This window comes from Alosa alosa, chromosome 3 (genome assembly GCF_017589495.1).
Source record: "Alosa alosa isolate M-15738 ecotype Scorff River chromosome 3, AALO_Geno_1.1, whole genome shotgun sequence".
In the NCBI taxonomy this organism is placed as follows: Eukaryota; Metazoa; Chordata; class Actinopteri; order Clupeiformes; family Clupeidae; genus Alosa; species Alosa alosa.
The window spans coordinates 312,501-333,087 of record NC_063191.1 but is presented as its reverse complement, the minus strand read 5'-3'; the positions used below and the strand labels follow the sequence as shown (position 1 = coordinate 333,087).

Sequence of the window (20,587 nt, the reverse complement as noted above, 5' to 3'; positions counted from 1 at the left end):
TGGTGTGCAGGCTATAATCAATTAGCTAAATCATTTGTCCAGCTGTTTAAAAAAAATCGTGCTACATTCAAACGCAAAAGGTGCTTTGATATCTTTTTCATTTGAACGTCGGCAAGCAGGCATGCTGCGGTTGCAATGAATGAGGATAATTGGTTTTATCTGCGGATTTATTTTTTGCATTATTTTGAATATGACTCGCTCCAGTCTAAACAGCACGTCTACTTTTTCCACACGCATCTAAGTTCTAACACACATCCCCTCTCGCTTTCTCTCTTTCCATCCCTGCGCACGGGGCTTTCTTAAAGGAGCTGCACCATTTTACAACAATTGCATCTACATTTTCATATTAGAATGTTTTGTCTGTTTAAGTGTAAGCTTAAACTACCGTGATCAATTTAAGTTCCCGAGGCCCCGCTGAAAGTCTCATCGCTTTATCGTTACACTATCACATCTATAAGTAACCGTGACAAATAGGGTATAAGATATATAAACTCACGCTATTGTATTATCATATATGTTTGGTAATGGCTCACTGCGTCATGGAAGCAGTTAAGTCAAGTCGCATCAAAAATAGTAGTGGCAGAACTTCCAAGTGACACCTTGTGGTTGTTTGTGTCAATTGTAGTTTGTGCCATTTCTGCTGAGAAAATGGGGTGCGTGATTCATGAAGGAACCCGTCCAAACTTAACTGGGACCCACTGTACACACACACACACACATACATACATACATACACACACACGTAACACACACACACACACACATACATACACACACACACATACAGTACCCTTCAGAATTATTGGCACCTTTGGTAAAGTTGACTAAAAACAGGTATAAAAAATAATCCGTTGGTGATTCATTGTACTCTCACAATGAAAACAATGAGGAAAAATCCACCCTTGAAGGGAAACAAATTTATTCTGAGAAAAGGGAAAATATTATAAATAAATAAATTATTTGAACAAAAACACGTTGCTTATACATATTGGCACCCCTACAAAAATCTTCAATGCAAAACCTAACAGAAGCATTTTCCTATCTAATTTCAACTTATTAAGTCTGCTTGCAAAGCAGCACACTTACTGTTCTTCTTAAGTTTTATTATTACAGTGCATGAAAATGCACTGTACTGTTCTTCCTAGGCAACAACTTCTTATTATTATTATTCCGCTTACCACTTTTTCCGTACGCAATTTCAAAAAACAGTTTAACTTAGAAACTTCATTCAAACTTTGTAACATAGGTCTTCAAACAGATCGGGTTGGTATGACTTTTCAACTTTGAAACTTTTATACTTTTTAAACTATTAAAGAAAAACTTTTTAAAAATCCCCATAGACTTAACATTTAGACTTAACAACCGTTAAACAATTAGAATCCTATGGCAGGTGTTCAGGCCACCTGCAGCCTCAGGCTTTAAGCATACAATCTGGGTCAATTAAGACTACACATCCTATTCAACTGTTTCCTCTGCCCAAAACTGTTTCAAAATAAAAGTCCTCACTACAATAATCCACTGTTAAACAATGTAACCCATTAAACTACTGAACTTTTTACATTCAACTTTTAAACGGTCTATTTTTAAACTATCTATCTATTAAACTAGCTTTCTATCAACAACTTTTAAACTATCTACATTCACTAGCTGTCTATCAACAACTTTTAACTTGTCATCAACTGTCAACACTTTTCATCAACTATGACTCCTACCAACTGTAGCTAGTTAGCATGGTTAGCAAAGTTAGCATTGCTAACATTGTTAGCATTTTTAGCAAAACTGTTAAAAATGATTAGCTAGGTTAGCTAAGTCACATGGTTAGCATAGTTAGCATGCTAGTTGATTAGCTAGGTTAGCTAAGTATCATGGTTAGCATAGTTAACATGCTAGCATGTTAGCATGCTAATTAGCATAGTTAGCATAACTGTTAAAAATGATTAGCTAAGTTAGCCAAGTAACATGGTTAGCATAGTTAGCATGCTAATATGTTAGCATGCTAGTTAGCATAGTTAGCATAACTATTAAAAATGATTAGCTAAGTTAGCTAAGTAACATGTTTAACATAGTTAGCATGCTAGTTAGCATAGTTAGCATAACTACTAAAAATGATAAGCTTGGTTAACTAAGTCACATGGTTAACATAGTTAGCATTGCTAGCATAGTTAGCATGTTTAGCAAAACTGCTAGAAAATGTTTAGCAAAACTGCTAGAAAATGTTAGTTAAGTTAGCTAAGTAGTATGGTTAGCATGTTAGCATTGCTAGCACTACTATAAAACATTAGCTAAGTAGCATGGTTAGCAGAATTACAAATCTTAGCATAACTGCTAGCAAACATTAGAGCCATTCCAACTTTCAGTTATCGTCAAATATCTACCTATACACAGCCATTAAACTATTTGAATATCAACATTCATTAAACTGCTAGAAAACGTTAGCTAAGTAGCATGGTTAGCAGGTTAGCATTGCTAGCACTGCTATAAAACATTAGTTAAGTAGCATGGTTAGCATAGTTAAAAATCTTAGCATAACTGCTAGCAAACATTAGAGCCATTCCAACTTTCAGTTATTGTCAAATATCTACCTATACACAGCCATTAACCCTCTAACCGCCCATGTCGCAATATTGCGACAAGCGTCATTACTGAATAAAACAGACGATAGACGCGAGTACAGTGTGAAATCTCATTTGTACTCTTGGCCACTAGTTGGCAGACACCCAGAGCTTTGATTCAAGCTCAACCTTTTTTTCAAAGTTTTCAGGAAGCTCGCTGAAAACACGCGAAAACACCGCGAAGAAGGCGTGCATTTCCTCCATAATCTTGGCGGAAACGATCGCGGGCCTTAGTTTTGCACAAATTGAAGCAGAAATACACCAAATGTTGAAAAAAAAAAAATTCACGTGTGATGAAGTCTTGGGTCTGTTATTCACCTATGCTGATTCTGAAGGAGAATATCTGCCTTTTGGAGAATATGATCGATCGTCTATTGACTGATAGTCACGGAGCGTCTGTGAATGGAGGTCGTCTTTTTTAGACAGTGTTCACTAAGCATACCATGCTTATTTCGACCCTCTGCCCAACATAGCTGGAGGTGCCAGTGACAATAGTGATGATAGTGTCCGTAATGGGCGTGGTATAGACAGCAGGGGTTGTAAAAATAGGGCTCTGAAGAACTTCAAAGTCACCCAGCGATATGGAACTGATTTGACCAGGCTACTTTATTGTATAGTAGCATAGGGTTTGTGATTATAGTAATAGTTTACTATTGTTGGTTTACATGTGACTGTGTTCCTGTTCATTAGTTATGTCGGTGAAATCACAAAAAAAGAAAGTAAAACTGCTCAAATATGTTCAACATCTAGTATTTACTGAAATGTGCATAATTCACGGTGGTTGCCATCCAGTGACGTCATAATATGCAAATTAGATGAGTAAATGTACCCCCTTCATAAACTTCTGGTCATACTCAATGATTTTCACATTTACAGTAAGACTTTATCTCTGACCACTTGCAAGCCATGGCCTTTTGAAATTTTGATGTAAAAATCCAATTTATATATTTTTAAACCCTGGCGGCTAAAGGGTTAAACTATTTGAATATCAACATTCATTCAACTTCCAGTCTGTCAACAACTTTTAAACTATTTACCTTCAACTTTTAAATGGTCTACTTTTAAACTATCATTAAACTATCTATTAAACTAGCTGTCTATCAACAACTTTTAAACTATCTACTGTCTATCAACAACTTTTAAACTATCTACATTCAGCTTTTAAACAGTCTACTTTTAAACTATCAACTTTTATTAAGCTATGCAACCGCCATGTCTATCCTAGCATCACCGTAGTAACCATCTCTGTATTATCTGTTTTAACTATACATGATATTTTACATCACAACTTTAGCATTTTCATGCACTGGTAATTCCTTGGAATTGCATTTCTAGTTATTATTATTATTATTATTATTATTATTATTATTATTATTATTAAGTGTGCTTGCAAAGCAGCACACTTATTGTTCTTCTTAAGTTTTCTTATTATTATTATTCCTGTAAGCCCGATTTTGGGCCAGCTCCTGCTCCTAGACCTTTTGAGATATCACCACCGATCCAACTCTGGGACGTCCGGCCGGAATCGGTGTAGTGTGGAAATTGAAAATGACGTCACTGACCCTTGTCATTCTTCCGCCATATTGGATTGAATATAATCCAATTCTATTCACAGGTCACAAATTTGGTCAGAACTTCACGAAACTTGACGTACATGATCCTTGGACCAAGCCTTACAAAAGTTACAGAAAAGATTTTTGATTTTCAGAAGCGTTTGCCCGTCACAGCCAAACTAAATCGGCGGCGAAGCTCCGAAACAGGAAGTTGTCCATATCTCAGGAACACTGTCACATATCGATACCAAATTTTGTATATGAACTTGGGACTCCAATGTAAGGGTGCATAAGCTAAAAAAAAAATAAATATTCCAAAAGTTTCCATTATTTGGCAAACCACCCACAGGTATTTGGTAACTCTCACCATTCACCTTTGCACCTTTCACCTTCTATCACAATGCCTTCCAAGTATGCTCAATGTCTCTGGGCAGCCACAATGTCTCCGGGCAACCTTGCCCAATCATGAAATCCTTTCTCTGCCATGGGATAGTATGGACTTACGAACTGAAATAGCAAGGAGAACAGTAGCTATATAGCTTACATAATAGAGTTGTTTTCACATTGACGGTATTCAAATTAAATTTTTCATTATTGTTAAATATCATGATGGGAGAGTATTATTAAAAATGTTACAAGTATGCAAATGCATATGTTTACGGGCATTTAGGTTTTACTGTGTTGTTTTGTTGTAAAGACATGCAAGGCATTCTGGGCCGTAATGAACAGTGGTCGGCAGCACTCCATAGGCTACGTATTAATATGAATAGGTGTTTCTGTAAACCTAGGGACAATAAACAGCTATCTCTGTTACAAAAACGAGCTGGTAATCTCTCATTGAAGAGGGAACTATGATTGTTTTCCTAAAAGCATGGAGTTGACGAAAGAATAAACAAGCAATGTCACGTTAATGTTAAATAGCCTAGAACGACATCTGAACGCTAGGTGGCAACGTTGTATTACATTTCACTAGTGTAGCCTACTTGAAATACGGTGTGAGATTCACAAGTAAGGAAAGTGCAAATATTATGTAATTTATCATGGGAAATTATTGGAAATGTTATTTCTTGTTTATTCTAATTGCAAACCACACACATCCATTCGGAATCACACGCACACATTTAATACTGAAAGACTATCATTTTGTTTATTTGATGTCGCCTAGCAACACAGCCTTCAGAGCAAAGATTCTAGAACAGGGCTTCAGAGAGACACGTTTTGAGTTTGTGGTCAAGAACCTAAAATATCGGTTTCCATGTGCTGGATGGTGTGAGTCCTTTATGAAAGTAAGTGTTTTATACAGTTAACGTTACAGACATAATGAGTCATGTTGTAGTGGTCAACATAAATGTGCCCCTTCTGTTATTAGAATGCTAAGCGGAGAAGCATGCTAAGCAGAGATTTAGTATCATTAATTTCTTGTGTGGCTAGCTATAGGGAGGAGATGTATGTTGCTAATTGGGATTTATGTTGTTTAGCGTAATGCCATGGTCATTTGATATGAGATGCTTGCACTTTCATTACCGTCCACGGTAACTTTAGGTCTTTTTTTTTTTTTTACTAACAGTAATTCACGAAGCACTTTAGATCTAAAAGTAGCACCTACGTCTGTGACAGCTTAAAAGAAGTGGCAAGGACTCCTAACGCGATGTTTTGAAATGCGTCTACTATTGTCTACAGGAGCTTCCAATCGCGAGGGAACTTGCATTGTAGGCATAACTAAGGGATGCAATAACACCACCAACAACCAAAACTAGCCTACTCATTGTCAACATGTACATGAAATGTAACGTTTCATGTGAATCAAATTAAAATGTTTTCTTTGCAAACGTAGGCATAGGCATATGGTGACAGATTAATTTAATAATGCTGCTGTGTGAATCACGGTAAGCGTGCAGGAAGTGGCCACTTCTTAATGGGACCCACTGTATGGAAGTGGGCTAAGTAAAATAGAGATGTTTTAAATAAGATAAGGTTAATCAGAATTCTACGATATGCCCGCTTGACAACGGCAGAGATAGAACTGGCCTTTGGCCATAGCAACCATCCATTTAGAACGATTGGCCTTAATAGCAACCAAAGATCTGAGCTGTGTTGTAATGTGAGGCACAGAAAGGTGATGAAATATACAGAGACAGGTCAAAAAATATAGTGCAATGTAGACAGTAGTATACAGTTGATTTACAGACGGTGGTTTAGAGTAATATGAAGTATTCCTTTATTCTGAGATACATCTGAGATAGGCTACATCAATAGGCTCTCAAAACAACCCCAGGCTCACAAAACAATTCCAAACAGACATAAGGGCTTTATAGAGCAAATCCATATAGATTATTTGTCAAATAAACCAGTAAAACATAATTTGTGGGATGGAATATATAACATTCACACTCATAGCTCATATTTTTTTAAATAAATCGGTGAAAAAGTATCCTGACAAACAAGCAGCTTTTTAATGCCTTGGTCATTATTCATAAGTTCAATTCCTCTGTAGGTTACCTGATAGCCCAGTTTGAGAGGCGCAAGACGTGTGACATTATTTATTTTTGCAGCCAATTACTGCGGTCATTTTATTTTATTGATTTGATCTCAGTCATAGAAGCTAAATTCGAAGGCAGGCCAAAGGTAAAATTCAAGATAGATAGATAGATAGATAGATAGATAGATAGATAGATAGATAGATATTTTATTGATCCTCAAGGGGAAATTCAAGGGTCTCAGTAGCATACAGACATAACTTACAGCAGAAATGGTAAACATAAGTATAAGTATAAACATATACCTAAACTACACTGTACAATGAAGACAGTAGAAGATAAGACAGATAAGAAAACTAAATACTAAATACACTATATAAGTTAAATTAAGAAAGTCCGATGTGCTTGAGGGTGATCAAGCATAAGACGCTTGTAGTGACAGGGCCAGGACTGGTGAGGTGCTAAAGGGAGTGAGTGTCATGGTGAAGGTGCAAACAGTAGTCCAACCATAGTCCTTAGTTATGTGTGCCTGGCAAGGTGCTCAAGAGAGTGAGTGTCATGGTGAAGGTGCAAAAAGTAGTCCAACATTAGTCCAACAGTGCAAGAGTAAGGTCTAGAGACCAGCATAAATAATATAGACAAATAGGAGAGTAAAGTGTAATGTAGACAAGGTAAAATAAAAAACTATTTCAGTGCAAGAACAGGTTGAGGTAATAGGGTTATAGCCATTCATTCATTCAGTATTGTATCAGAAGCCTGACTGCAGCCATTGATCATGTGTGCTAATATAGCAGGAAAAACAGTGTAGCAGTAAAACAGTAGTGAAAACATTAGGCTGTGTACAATAGTAAAACAGTAGTAAGCAGTAGTGGGCAGTCAGTACTCAAAAAACATGGACATGGAGACGGTGGAGAGGCAGACAGACTAAGCAGAGAAGTCTATCTCTCCTCTTCCCTTTAGTGAGGCATTGAACAGTTCAATGGCCCTAGGAACAAATGACTTCCTCAGCCTTTCAGTTGTGCATGGCAGTGAGCGAAGTCTCCAGCTGATCAAGCTCTTTTGGTTTTTGATAGTGCTGTAGAGCGGATGACATTCATTGTCCAAGATATTGATCAGTTTGTTTAGGGTCCTTTTGTCAGATATTGAAGTGATGCACTCCAGTTCAGCTCCCACTACAGAGCCAGCCTTCCTTACCAGCCTGTCAAGTCGCCCAGCATCCTTCTTCTTTGTGCTTCCTCCCCTGCATACCACTGCATAGAATAGGGCGCTGGCCACAACAGACTGATAGAACATCCTGAGGAGCTTGCTGCACACATTGAAGGACTGCAGCCTCCTCAGGAAGTACAGCCTGCTCTGTCCTTTCTTGTAGAGTGCATCAGTGTTGGCTGACCAGTCCAGTTTATTGACCAGTCCTATTTATCTCCAGGTGGAGACCCAGATACTTGTAGGTGCTTACCACCTCCACATTGACCCCATCAATGGAGACTGGTAGCAGAGCGGGCTTAGACCTTCGGAAATCTACCACCATCTCCTTGGTCTTTGAAGTGTTTAGTTGAAGGTGATTGAGTTTGCACCACTGCACAAAGTCCTCCACCAGGCTCCTGTACTCCTCCTCCTGCCCGTTCCTGATACACCCCACAATTGCAGTATCATCAGAAAACTTCTGCATGTGGCATGACTCGGTCTTGTAGCTGGTTCGCCCTGTCCAGGTCTCCCTCCACAGAGCTGCTGCTCTTCTTAAGGCCAGTGATAGATTTCATACAGTCCCATGCCTCCTTCATGTTGTTATCTTGCAGCTTCTGTTCCATCTTCCTTCTGTAGTCCTCCTTAGCCTCTTTCAGCTTAATCTTGAGTTCCCCCTGTACTCGCCTCAGCTCTGCTATGTCCCCCTCCTTAAACGCCATCTTTTTCCTATTGAGAAGGGTCTTGACATTACTGGTTATCCAAGGCTTGTTATTTGGATAGCAGCGTACAGTCCTTGTGGGAACAACAATGTCCATACAGAAGTTCAGATAGTCAGTAGTGCAATGTGTGACCTCCTCTAAGTCCTCTCTATTCAGTAGCACTCTCCAGTCAGTGGACTCAAAGCAGTCTCTCAACGAACCGCATTCAACCCGCAAGCCAATAGTTGAATAGCCCTCTCCTAGAGCTTTTGAGATATTGCCACTGCTCCAACACTGAAAGGCACTGTTACAATGCTTGGATCAAGCCAGGTTCAGCATAGCGTATGCCACTGTCTGCTCACGTTGGTGACCGGACCAGGGCAAGCACACTTTTGCAGTTCCCGCCGGAACTTTCAGACGTAGTTCATGACTTTCTTTTTCACTAAGGTATGAAAATAAAGTGACGGGAGGCTAAATCCTCTAGTCATTTTTCAACATTGGAAAGACAAGAGAAAACACTGAATCTAAATAAAAACAAAGCGTGCTGACATTTGTAAATTAGGGGATGTCTATAAAAACTAGGTACTTTGTTGAAAATGCCTATATTTACAATTAAAACAATGATTAAATGGTTCTAATCAACTGGAAATGTCACAAGCATGCTTGGACAAAGACCCAAGGTTATCTTGCCCCCACGTACAGTATGGAGGATGGTAAGAGGGGCACACAATTCCATAAGAACCACTATTGGAGAGTTACAGACAATGTCATCTTGGTGTCACCAAGTCCCCCAAAACAATCTTCAAAAGTGACCTCATTGCTAATAGCTTATTTATTTATTTATTTATTTATTTATTTATTTTTTCATGGTTTATTTATGCAAGTTTTTAGTTTTTTTTTCCAATACAGAGTACATGAAACAGTAAAAGTCCATTCCACAATGACATTGCAAAGCTGACATAAACTCAATACAGGGATACCCACCCCACCCAACCCCCTCCCCTCCCCCCCCCTCAATCCCACCCTCCACCCCACCCGCAATACCACCCGCCCTCCACACCCTAACCCACCCCACCCAGACTGTACTGTTCTACAAACACAGAGAAAACTGAAACTAAGACATGACACCAGGGGATGCAAATTAAAATAATTAAAATAATAAATAAAAAAATAAATAAATAAAAAATACCCTAACTAAATAAAAAATAAATAAATAAAAATAAGAAGAAGAAGAAGGGGAGAGGGGGTGGGGGTCTCATATTATGCGTATAGCATCTCCAAGGAAGTCCCCAGCACAATCAGGTGAGTGCAAATGTCAGGGATACCCTAGCATCCTTGTGTAAATAAGGTATAGCTCATGAGGGATCTGGGAGTTGCAAGTTCAGTGTTTCAACATGCAGAAGGAAGGGCTGCCATATCTTATTGCATTTGGATATAGAGCCTCGCCTTAAGTACCGCATCCTCTCCAGCTTTGAGAACATTAGCACATCCCTTATCCAAAGTGTATGTGAGGGTGGGTGGCAGTCTTTCCAGTGTATCAAAATTAAACGCCTAGCAATTAGAAAAACAAATGCAACAAAGTCTGATTTGGAGCTGGATAGCTTGATGGTATCCGGTAAGACTCCAAATAAAGCGGTGAGTGGGCTTGGGTCCAGGGGTGTCTGCAAAACATCCGAGACAGAAGAGAATATAGACATCCAGTATGTATGTATGTAGGGAGGGGCAAGTCCAGAACATATGCAAAAGTGTACCATGGTGCTGCCGACATCTGTCACAGAGTGGGTCAGTATTTGGATAGACATCGGACAGTCGGACCTTAGGTCCAATACACGCGATGTAGAAGCTTACATTGAATAACTCCATGTCTCGCACATATTGAGGAGCCATGCACACGTCCAAGAATTGATCCCCAAGCCAGTGTCAAATCTATGCCCAGGTCTTGTGACCAGAGAGCTAGAAGTGTGTCATTTGAAGGAGAATAGAAAGAGACTATAACACCATATAGTGTGGACACCATGCCCTTCATTGTCAGGGGGACGTTCAAGATTCTATCAATAGGAGTGGTGGCTGGGATTAGTGGAAAATCTTTATCGTCTTTCTATAAAAATCTCTTACTTGTAAGTATCTGAAGAAGTGACTGTGGGGAAGATGGAATTTCTCTACTAACTGCTGAAAGGATGCAAAGACACCCTCTATAAACAGGTCTTTTACTGAGCACAAACCACTCTGCAGCCACGGTCTAAAAGCACCGTCCTGCATTGAGGGGGGGAATAGGGGGTTATTACTGAGTGGCATACACAGTGGTGGTGTATTAATTTTCAGATGTTTACAGAGTTGGTTCCAAATACGCAGGGTAGATGAGACAATTCTGTTTTTTACAGGCTTAAATCTAGTTGAAACAAGGGAGGATGCAACTAGCGCAGACAGAGAGGCAGGTGTGCATGACAGGGACTCCATTAGACACCAAGCAGGGGAGTCATCAGGAGCTACGCGCATCCAGTACATAACTGCCTGCAGGTTAGCTGCCCAATAATAGGATAAAAAATTAGGTAGTGCCATCCCCCCATCTTTTTTGTGTTTTTGCAACATTGTCTTGCGTAATCGTGGCACCTTTTTGTTCCAGATGAACTGTAATATTGCCGTATCCAAGTTGTGGAAAAATGACTTTGGAATAAAAACCGGGATGCACTGGAAAAGATAAAGAAACTTAGGGAGAACATTCATTTTTACTGAATTTATTCTGCCTGCAAGTGACAGAGGCAGGACTGACCAGCGACGAAGATCATCCTTAGTACGTGAGAGTAAAGTATCGAAGTTTAGCTTCAAAAGGTTATTGAAGTTGTTAGAAACTGATACCCCTAAGTATTGGAAGCCATTTTTTGCCACTCTAAAGGGGAGCCTTGATAGTGAACTCAAAGAGGCAGCTGCGCTGACAGGGAAAACCTCACTTTTGTCTAAATTAACTTTATACCCTGATATAGCCCCAAAATGCTCTACGGTCTTAAGGATAAATGGCATAGACTCCAGTGGTTTAGAGATAAATAAGAGGAGATCGTCAGCGTATAGTGACACCTTTTGTTCAATACCATAGCGAGTGATCCCTTTAAAATCCAACAGATTACGGAGAGCAATGGCTAAAGGTTCAATTGCCACCACAAAAAGGAGAGGCGAAAGGGGGCAGCCCTGTCTGGTGCCCCTGTGGAGGGCAAAGTATTCTGAGAAGTTGCTATTCGTACGAACTGAAGATAGAGGGGAGGTGTAAAGAAGTCGTGTCCAGGCTAGGAAACCCTCACCGATTCCAAATTTAGAAAGGCAGGAGAAGAGATAGTCCCACTCAACCCTATCGAAGGCTTTCTCAGCATCCAACGATACAACTACCTCCGGACACTGGGAATTGCTTTCGTCATAAATAACATTAAAGAGGCGCCGTATGTTGAAAAAGGAATGTCTGTTTTTAATAAAACCAGTCTGGTCTGAGTGTATGATGGAGGGGAGGACCAATTCCAGTCTGAGAGAAAGAGCCTTAGCAAGAATTTTAATATCAGCATTAAGTAAAGAAATGGGGCGGTAAGATGAACAATGGTCAGGGTCCTTATTTTTTTTTAATATTAAAGAGATAGAGGCTTCCGAAGAGAGGGGGGGAGGATTTCACTTGATAGGGATTCATTTAGCATATTAAGCAGCATAGGAGCAATATTAGTGGAAAACTTTTTATAAAATTCAATCGGAAGGCTATCAGGCCCAGGAGATATCCCAGACTGCATAGAGCAGATTGCCCTGATAAGCTCATCCTCAGTGAGTGTTTGATCCAGGGACTCCCTCTGATCTGAAGAAATGGTGGGCATTTCCAATCCATTAAAGAAAGACTCCAAGGTCTGAGGGTCAGTGTGTTCAGATGTATAGAGGGAGCTGTAAAAGTCTTTGAAATAATTATTTATCTCAGAAGGGTCTGTAGTTGTGCCGGTGGGAGTGGTTAATTTAGTAATGAGATTGGACGTGCTAGTTTGTCTCAGCTGGTAAGCCAACAGTTTGGAAGGTCTATCTCCGGATTCATAGACAGAGTGTCTTAGCTTCAGCAAGTCAGATTCTGCTTGCTCTGTGGATAACATGTCGAATTCAGACTTTAGAATGAGCAGTTTCTTAAATAGTTCTGGAGAAGGGGCAGAGGCGTATTCAACATCTAGTTGAGCTATCTGTGTGAGAAGTTGAGTTTGTCGTTCCTTACGCTGCTTACCTTGAAATCCAGAAAAAGCTATGATTTGTCCCCTAATGTATGCCTTAAAAGTTTCCCATATCAATGACGCAGACACCCCTGGAGTAACATTGGTGGATACAAAAAAATCTATTTGAGATGAAATAAAGTTAACAAAAGCTTCGTCTGAAAGTAGAAGTGAGTTAAAACGCCATGGACTACGGGAGGAAGGTTTGTCTGGGAAAGAGAGCACAAGGGACACCGGGGCATGGTCAGAAATAACAATAGGGTTGTAAGAGACTGTGCGTACATAAGAAAGCAACCTGTTATCCATTAGGAAGAAATCAATGCGTGAGAAAGTATGATGCACTGGGGAGAAAAAAGAAAATTTTCTTATTTGGGGATATAGAAATCGCCAAGGGTCAGTCACTCCATATTCTTCCATGAAAGATTTAATCACACCGGCCGATTTTGAATCTCGCATGACCCTGACAGAGGACCGGTCCAAAACTGGGCTTAAACAGCAATTAAAGTCGCCACCTAATATGAGATAGTGAGATTGAACGTCGGGGATTGCCAAAAACAGTGACTGAAAGAAAGTGTCATTGTCCCAGTTAGGTGCATATACGCTAGCCAAAACTACTGGTGTATTATATAATCTGCCTGAGACAAAAACATAAGCCCATTGGGGTCTGCTACAGTGTTGTTAAGCTTGGAATGGGATTGACTTATGAATTACAATGGCAGTCCCCTCTAGACCTACAGGAGAAGCTGGAATGATATAGCTGCCCAACCCATTTCTTTCTTAATTTGCTGTGGTCTAAAGCCCCCAGGTGAGTTTCTTGCAGAAAGGCTACCATTGCGTTCAGGCTGTGCAGATGGTTAAGCACTTTGTTACATTTAACAGGTGAATTTAAACCCTTGACATTCCAGCTCACAAAGGTGAGCTTACCTCCCTGAGTGGAAGAGCCTGTAGATGTAGCCATAAGACAAAAAGATCAGAATGTCATTATAAAACACGCTGAGAGAGAGCAGCCTTGGAGATATAAGATATGTGATAGGTAGAGACCATATGTGAGCGGGAGAAACAGAGGGAGAGAAGGAGAAAAAAAAAAAAAAAAAAAAACAATACAAGAACAAAAAAAAAAAAAACATACAATCACAGCCAATAGGAACCCAGCAGCTACCCAAACAAGCTGCATTAAGGAACACTTTGGTATCTTCCAGAACATCTAGAAGCAACTTCTAATGCTTCGACTAGAACATGTGACAACCATTTATAACAAATATCACAATATGGAAACACTGAAACACAGAATCAATAGCAGTATCAATAGTAAGCAATCAAGTTATCCTGAGAACGCAGCGTAGGGCCATGTCAATAAGCAATACACATGACATAATCAAGCATAGCCCGTTACCTTAACAGGACACACATCAGGACAGTCCAGTGGTAGCAGGTGCCATAGCAACATCAGTGGAGTTGCCCAAGGCCAAATGCTGCTGAACGAAATGTTCAGCTTTAGCCGGATCCTCAAATTTGTGCTGTTCTCCGTTCAGCAGGGTAACCCTCAGATAGCCTGGATGGAAATATCCATAGCCTTTGAATGCAGAGTTCCCACGCAGCAGGCGTTTAACTCCTGAGAATGATTCACGCTTCTTAGACTGAACAGCAGTGAGGTCAGGGAAAATGTGCACTCGCTTTCCGTCGTGTTTCAAAGAATCACCAATAGCCCTGGCCTTGCGAAGTACAGTGGCCCTGTCCCGTTGATAAAGCAGTCTTATGATCACAGGGCGCGGTGCGCTTTCTGCATTCGGTTTGGGACGAAGAGCCCTGTGAGCACGATCAATCAATGGCTCAAAGTCGAGGTTTAGAATGTCGCGTAGCCATGTAGCAAACCATGCAGCTCCCTGCGAAGTCGAACCTTCCACATCCTCTCTGAGGCAAACCACCCTGATATTGTTCCGCCTGGATCTGCTCTCCAGCTCCTCGCATTTGGATTTGAATGACGATACCTCGCCGACCAGGGTATCAACAGTGGTCTGCAGGTCTCTAACTGAATCCCCGCAGAACACAGCGGTGTTTTCAAGTTCACCTAGCCGGGTAGAATGCAAGTCCAATGTTGCCCGCAGAGCATTATTAGAGGAAGTTAGCTCGTCGCATTGCTGATGATATTTCCGTCCTCAATGAACCCGACCACTGAGTCAATTTTTCCAAATATATCTGTCTTCAATAAATTCAGCTGGTCATTAAAGGTAGCTACATTCAACGGAGTATCCGCTGGCTAGCATGGCCAAGGACCGATTGTTCCCCCAAGATCGTTATCTTTAGCGAGGCGTTGCTTTGGCATGGTAGGACTGAGTAAAAATGGCTAAACGTAGCAAACAGCTGGTGAATTAAAAGATGGTAGCGACAATTAAGCAAACCGAATGACTTTTGCGCTTATATATTAAACCTGCATTACAGTGTTTGTTGTAAATAAAACGATAATTTTCACATGTCCATGGAGCTAGCTTCAGTCACGTCTAACCTGCCCCATGACCGGAAGCGGAACCCCGCTAATAGCTTATTTAGAGGGCATGCCAGGTAAATGCCTGTCCCATCATTTAATTACCAATGTAAACGGCAGGAGTTACTGAATGGTACAGTGACTTTGTCTGGAAGTGTGGTCTATTGTCAGAAGAAATTAAAATTGTGCACTTTAGCTAGAAACACTTAGGTGTGCAAGGTGTGTTTGGCATGCATAGAAGAATGGCTATACTGAAAAGAACCCCATTCCTAATGAGAATTATGGTGGAGGCGCTGTGCTATTGTGGGGCTGTTTTTATTCCCAAAGGCCTTGGGAACCTAATTAAGGTGCATGGTGTCATGAACACCAAGAAAAACCTTTTCAAAGCAAATCTGTCAATCTCTGCCAAGACACTAAAAGTTGGTCATGATTGGATCATTCATCAGGTCAATGAACCAAAGCAAAGTCAAAGTCTGCTTTATTGTCAATTTCTTCACATGTCAAGACATACAAAGAGATCGAAATTACGTTTCCCACTATCCCACGGTGGAGACAAGACATATTTTACAAATTAAGTCCACAGACAAACATAACATTCAAGTAAACAATATAAAAAGTAAATAAGAAGGCACATACAATGAAGAAATAAGAGCAGCAAAATTTGGGTTGAAATTGTGCAATTGTGCATAAACGATAAAAAATTGAGCAAACGTCCAGATCAAAACAAATATGGTTTGCTGAACACAAAATCAAGGTTCGGCCATTTCAGTCATCTCAGTCCCCTGATCTAAACTCCATAAAAAAAACAGTGGGGTGAGTCAGAGGAGAATGCACAAGTGTGGACCTAGGAATCTGGACGGTCTGGGGAGATTTGGTAAAGACAAACGGCCTTAAATCCCTTGCTTTGTATTTTCCAACTTCATGCGGTGTCGTAGGAGAATATTACAAGCTGTTTTATTGGCAAAGGGAGGCTTAAGGTATTACAAGCAGGGGTGCAAATAATTGTGAGCGACGTGATTTTGTTAAAAATATTCATTGAGATATGAGATTTTACTTTTTCTCGGAATAAATTTGCTTCCCTTCAAGGTTGGATTCTTCCTATTTTTTTTTTCATTGTGAGATTACAATAAATCACCAACAGATTATGTATGATACAGGTTTTTAGTCAACTTTAGCAGAGGTGCCAATAATTCTGGAGGGTACAGTACATCCACACACGTACATACATACACCACACACACACGTACATAGACCACACACATACACGTACATACACCACATACACACACGTACACGCCAATGTAATATGTTTAGACTGTATACTGTATAGATACATAAATGTGTTGTGTTGTGTTGTGTTTTGTGTGTGTGTGTGTTGCAGTGTGATGCGGATCAGCCTGATCTGAAAAGAGTGACTGAAGTTCTACAGACTCACAGTGTGCCTCTGCCAGGTAAGGATAATGTGTGTGTTTAATGCACGTGTGTGTGTATGTGTGTATTGTGTGTGTGTGGTGTGTGTTATGTGTGTGTAATGTGTGTGTGTGTTTTAATGTGTGTGTACGTGTGTGTGTGTGGTGAGTGTGTGTGCGTGTGTATTGTATGTGTGTGTGTGTGGTGTGTGCATGCATGTGAGTGTATGTGTGTAGTGTATGTACATGTGTGTAGTGTATGTACATGTGTGTAGTGTATGTACATGTGTGTATGTATTGTACATGTATGTATGTATGTATGTATGTATGTATGTATGTATGTGTGTGTGTGTGTGTGTGTGTGTGTGTGTAGCAGGGTGATACAATGTGTGTGTGTATACATGCATAAGTGTTCGGCAACTTTTGTCCAAAAATCATATTTCGTTTGTTTATTAATATTAATATTCAAATATATTTTAATATTTATAAATAATATTTTGTCCATTAAATGCCTTCAGTAAGACCCATATTGGTATCAAACTTAAATTGTAATGTTCTGTCCACCAGAGGGCAGTATATCAGTCAGTGTCAATAGGCAGGCAACGATGTTTCCAGAAGAAAAACAGTCACAGCTGTTTTTATTATTAATATTAGAAGTCAGACCCTGGATTAAACACACACAGTATGAGGTCATAAACACACACAGTATGAGGTCAGACCCTGGATTAAACATACACAGTATATATATATAAGTATATATACTCTTTTGATCCCGTGAGGGAAATTTGGTCTCTGCATTTATCCCAATCCGTGAATTAGTGAAACACACTCAGCACACAGTGAACACACAGTGAGGTGAAGCACACACTTATCCCGGCGCAGTGAGATGCCTGCAACAACAGCGGCGCTCGGGGAGCAGTGAGGGGTTAGGTGCCTTGCTCAAGAGCACTTCAGCCGTGCCTACTGGTCGTGGTTCGATCTGGCAACCCTCCAGTTATAAGTCCGAAGAGCTAACCAGTGGGCCACGGCTGAAGAGCTAACCAGTGGGCCACGGCTGCCCAAGAAAGGACTGCGCTGCGAGCAGGGTATGGCAGGGTCAGAGGTCAGACCCTGGGTTAAACACACACAGTATGTTCAGCTTCCGACATGTTTTATTCACTGTTGCTGGTTGTCACGTGGTATGTGACGTCACGTTTTGTTCGCGTCACAGCGAAATAGCCTAGTGGACGGCAAGAAGACAAATCAAATCAATGGGTTGTAATGGGACTTATCGCACAGCTAGGAGATTATAGTGAGATTTAACCCTAGTCAATGGGACATATCGCACAGCTAGGAGATTATAGTGAGATTTAACCTTAGTCAATTTCAATTTAATATCACGAGCGCCAAAACTTGGTACATCAGTGTTAAACAATCAGAGCCCATGAGTAACAGTAAGGTCTGTTTACATGATAAATGAATAAGTTAGTCAGGTGTAGAGAAAAGAACATGGTGTTTAAAGCCACCGGAGGTGCATGTTACAAAGAGGTGGGATGGGCATGAATCTTATTTAGGGTCAGAAAGTTCAATAGTCCAGTGTAGGAAATTAATTGTCCAGGGGGATTAGGAGTTGTCATAGGGCAAGTGGTGGGTCGCTAGGCTGCACGGGCCAGGAATCCGGGCAGGGGGACAGCAATAGGCGATGGTAGGGCAGTCGCAGGGATGGGACTTCAGCTGAGATGAGCCACCTCTGCTTTCTCCTATAGAGGCAGGAGTGTGTGTGTGTGATTAGTAAGCCACCTCTGCTTTCTCCTGTAGAGGCAGGAGTGTGTGTGTGTGTGTGTGATTAGTAAGCCACCTCTGCTTTCTCCTGTGGAGGCAGGAGTGTGTGTGTGTGATTAGTAAGCCACCTCTGCTTTCTCCTGTAGAGGCAGGAGTGTGTGTGTGATTAGTAAGCCACCTCTGCTTTCTCCTATAGAGGCAGGAGTGTGTGTGTGTGATTAGTAAGCCACCTCTGCTTTCTCCTGTAGAGGCAGGAGTGTGTGTGTGTGTGTGTGTGTGTGCATGCGTGTGCATGTGTGTGTGTGTATGCGTGATTAGTAAGCCACCTCTGCTTTCTCCTATAGAGGCTGGAGTGTGTGTGCATGCGTGTGTGTGCGTATGTGTGTGCATGTGTGATTAGTAAGCCACCTCTGCTCTCTCCTATAGAGACAGGAGTGTGTGTGTGCATGTATGTCTATGTGTGTGCGTATGCGTGCGTGCGTGTGTGATTACCTCTGCTCTCTCCTATAGAGACAGGAGTGTGTGTGCATGCGTGTGTGATTTACCTCTGCTCTCTCCTATAGAGGCTGGCTTGCGGCTGCAGCAGTTGTACAAGGCTGGCTTTGACAACACCGCCACCTACAGGCAGCGTAAGGAGCAGCGTCTGCAGGAGAAGAGAGACCCCAGCACCTCCCCACAATGCAACGGGGCCAAGAGACCACGGCAACGGCAGCAGACCAAGCCCTCGTCTCCTAGCAGCGCCTGATCGTTATGGGATGGCAAACACCAGCCCCTCGTCTCCTAGCAGCGCCTGATCGTTATGGGATGGCAAACAGTTGATGGGAACAAATTCAGACTTTTATTTTCACAAGCTCTCACTCTGCTGAGCCTTTCCGATTTAAAAACAGTTGAAAAAAGAGCCTCAGTCAGCCTGTGTCACGCTTTTGGAACAAATAGAACAGTTTAAAAAAGAGCCTGAATAGGTCTCTGTCATGCTTTTGGAACAAATAAAACAATTAAAAAAAGAGCCTGAATCGGTCTGTGTCATGCTTTTGGAACAAATAAAACAGTTTAAAAAAGAGCCTGAATAGGTTAGTGTTGCACGGTGTATCGATACTAAAAAGGTATCACGATGCCTTCACGCAAAAAACGATACGATTTCCGACGTTTTTAGAATCGATACTTTATTAAAATTAACGTTCTGTGTCTGCGTGAACTGCTGCTCTCATTGCTCCTTGCATGCATCTAGGCAAGTGGACGTGTCAAGCAGGCAGCTCTGAGTGAGTGAGTGCGCAGCCAACGTCAACATACAGTAGTTCTTTGCCGATCGTCCTCGGCCTTGTGGATAAAACAAAAGGTGAAGTGAAATCTGCAACTATTTTGGATACATCGCGAATAGTGAAGGCAAGCCATCAGGTACACAGAGGCCCGTTTGTGAAATATGTTTCAAAGTCATTTAAAAGCAGTAGGCTACGCATGGAACTTGGCTAAATACCTCGCAGACATATCCCAACATTTTTGTTCAAAGAACGGCAGGTTAACGAATATGCTATAGAAAACACAACTACATGGTTAGTGCCAAGTTCTTCTTTTCTGTTTTAGTCTAGCCTAAGTGAAACGAGTAAGGTTCTCTGGGATAAAGCGAACCTTCCTTCATCAATGAATTCTGACGAGACGTAACGAGCTGTAATCATTTTGACGAGACATAACGAGCTGTAATCATAGGGTGCTAACGTGATGAAAGCGCAATGTTCACGCCAGAATAACATTACCATAACTTGTAAACAATCTATTTCATGTTCGGTCAGTACTACTGGTAATATTTGTCATGGCATGTAGACTGCAATTTGTTCAATAAGTATTGCCCAGATGTAGGATAGGCTACCCGAAATGCGCTAATTAAAGCCCACAGCATATAATACCACTAAAGCGTGTAGAGTCCTAATAATAATAGCGGGTTATTGTTACGTGTTAGCAAATCATGTTATCATAGAAATAGACGTAGGTTAATGTAGGAATGCACACAGACATATTGCAACAGGTAATGGTGTAGGCCTATCTGACGAAGACCTGAGTGGTTGGAACGTCATACTTGTACACTGGGCGCAAAGAAGACTATCCTCACATTTTTCCCTTTGCAACTGTCAAAGAAATCCATGAACACGGGAAGGCCTAGGGAAGCCTATACTGTACATCAGATGGCCTAAAGAT

At 41.0% G+C, this 20,587-nt stretch overlaps 1 protein-coding gene across 1 annotated transcript in view; it reads left to right on the top strand.

Moving 5' to 3' along the window:
• wdr4 (WD repeat domain 4) overlaps positions 1-19,410 on the top strand; it is a 39,267-nt gene extending 19,857 nt beyond the window's left edge. Inside the window, exons 10-11 of the mRNA XM_048239999.1 lie at positions 16,609-16,678; positions 18,961-19,410. Coding sequence (XP_048095956.1) covers positions 16,609-16,678; positions 18,961-19,142 — 252 coding nt within the window. The 3' untranslated portion in view covers positions 19,143-19,410. The remainder of the gene's footprint in view (positions 1-16,608; positions 16,679-18,960) is intronic.
• The last annotated feature ends 1,177 nt before the right edge of the window (positions 19,411-20,587 follow it).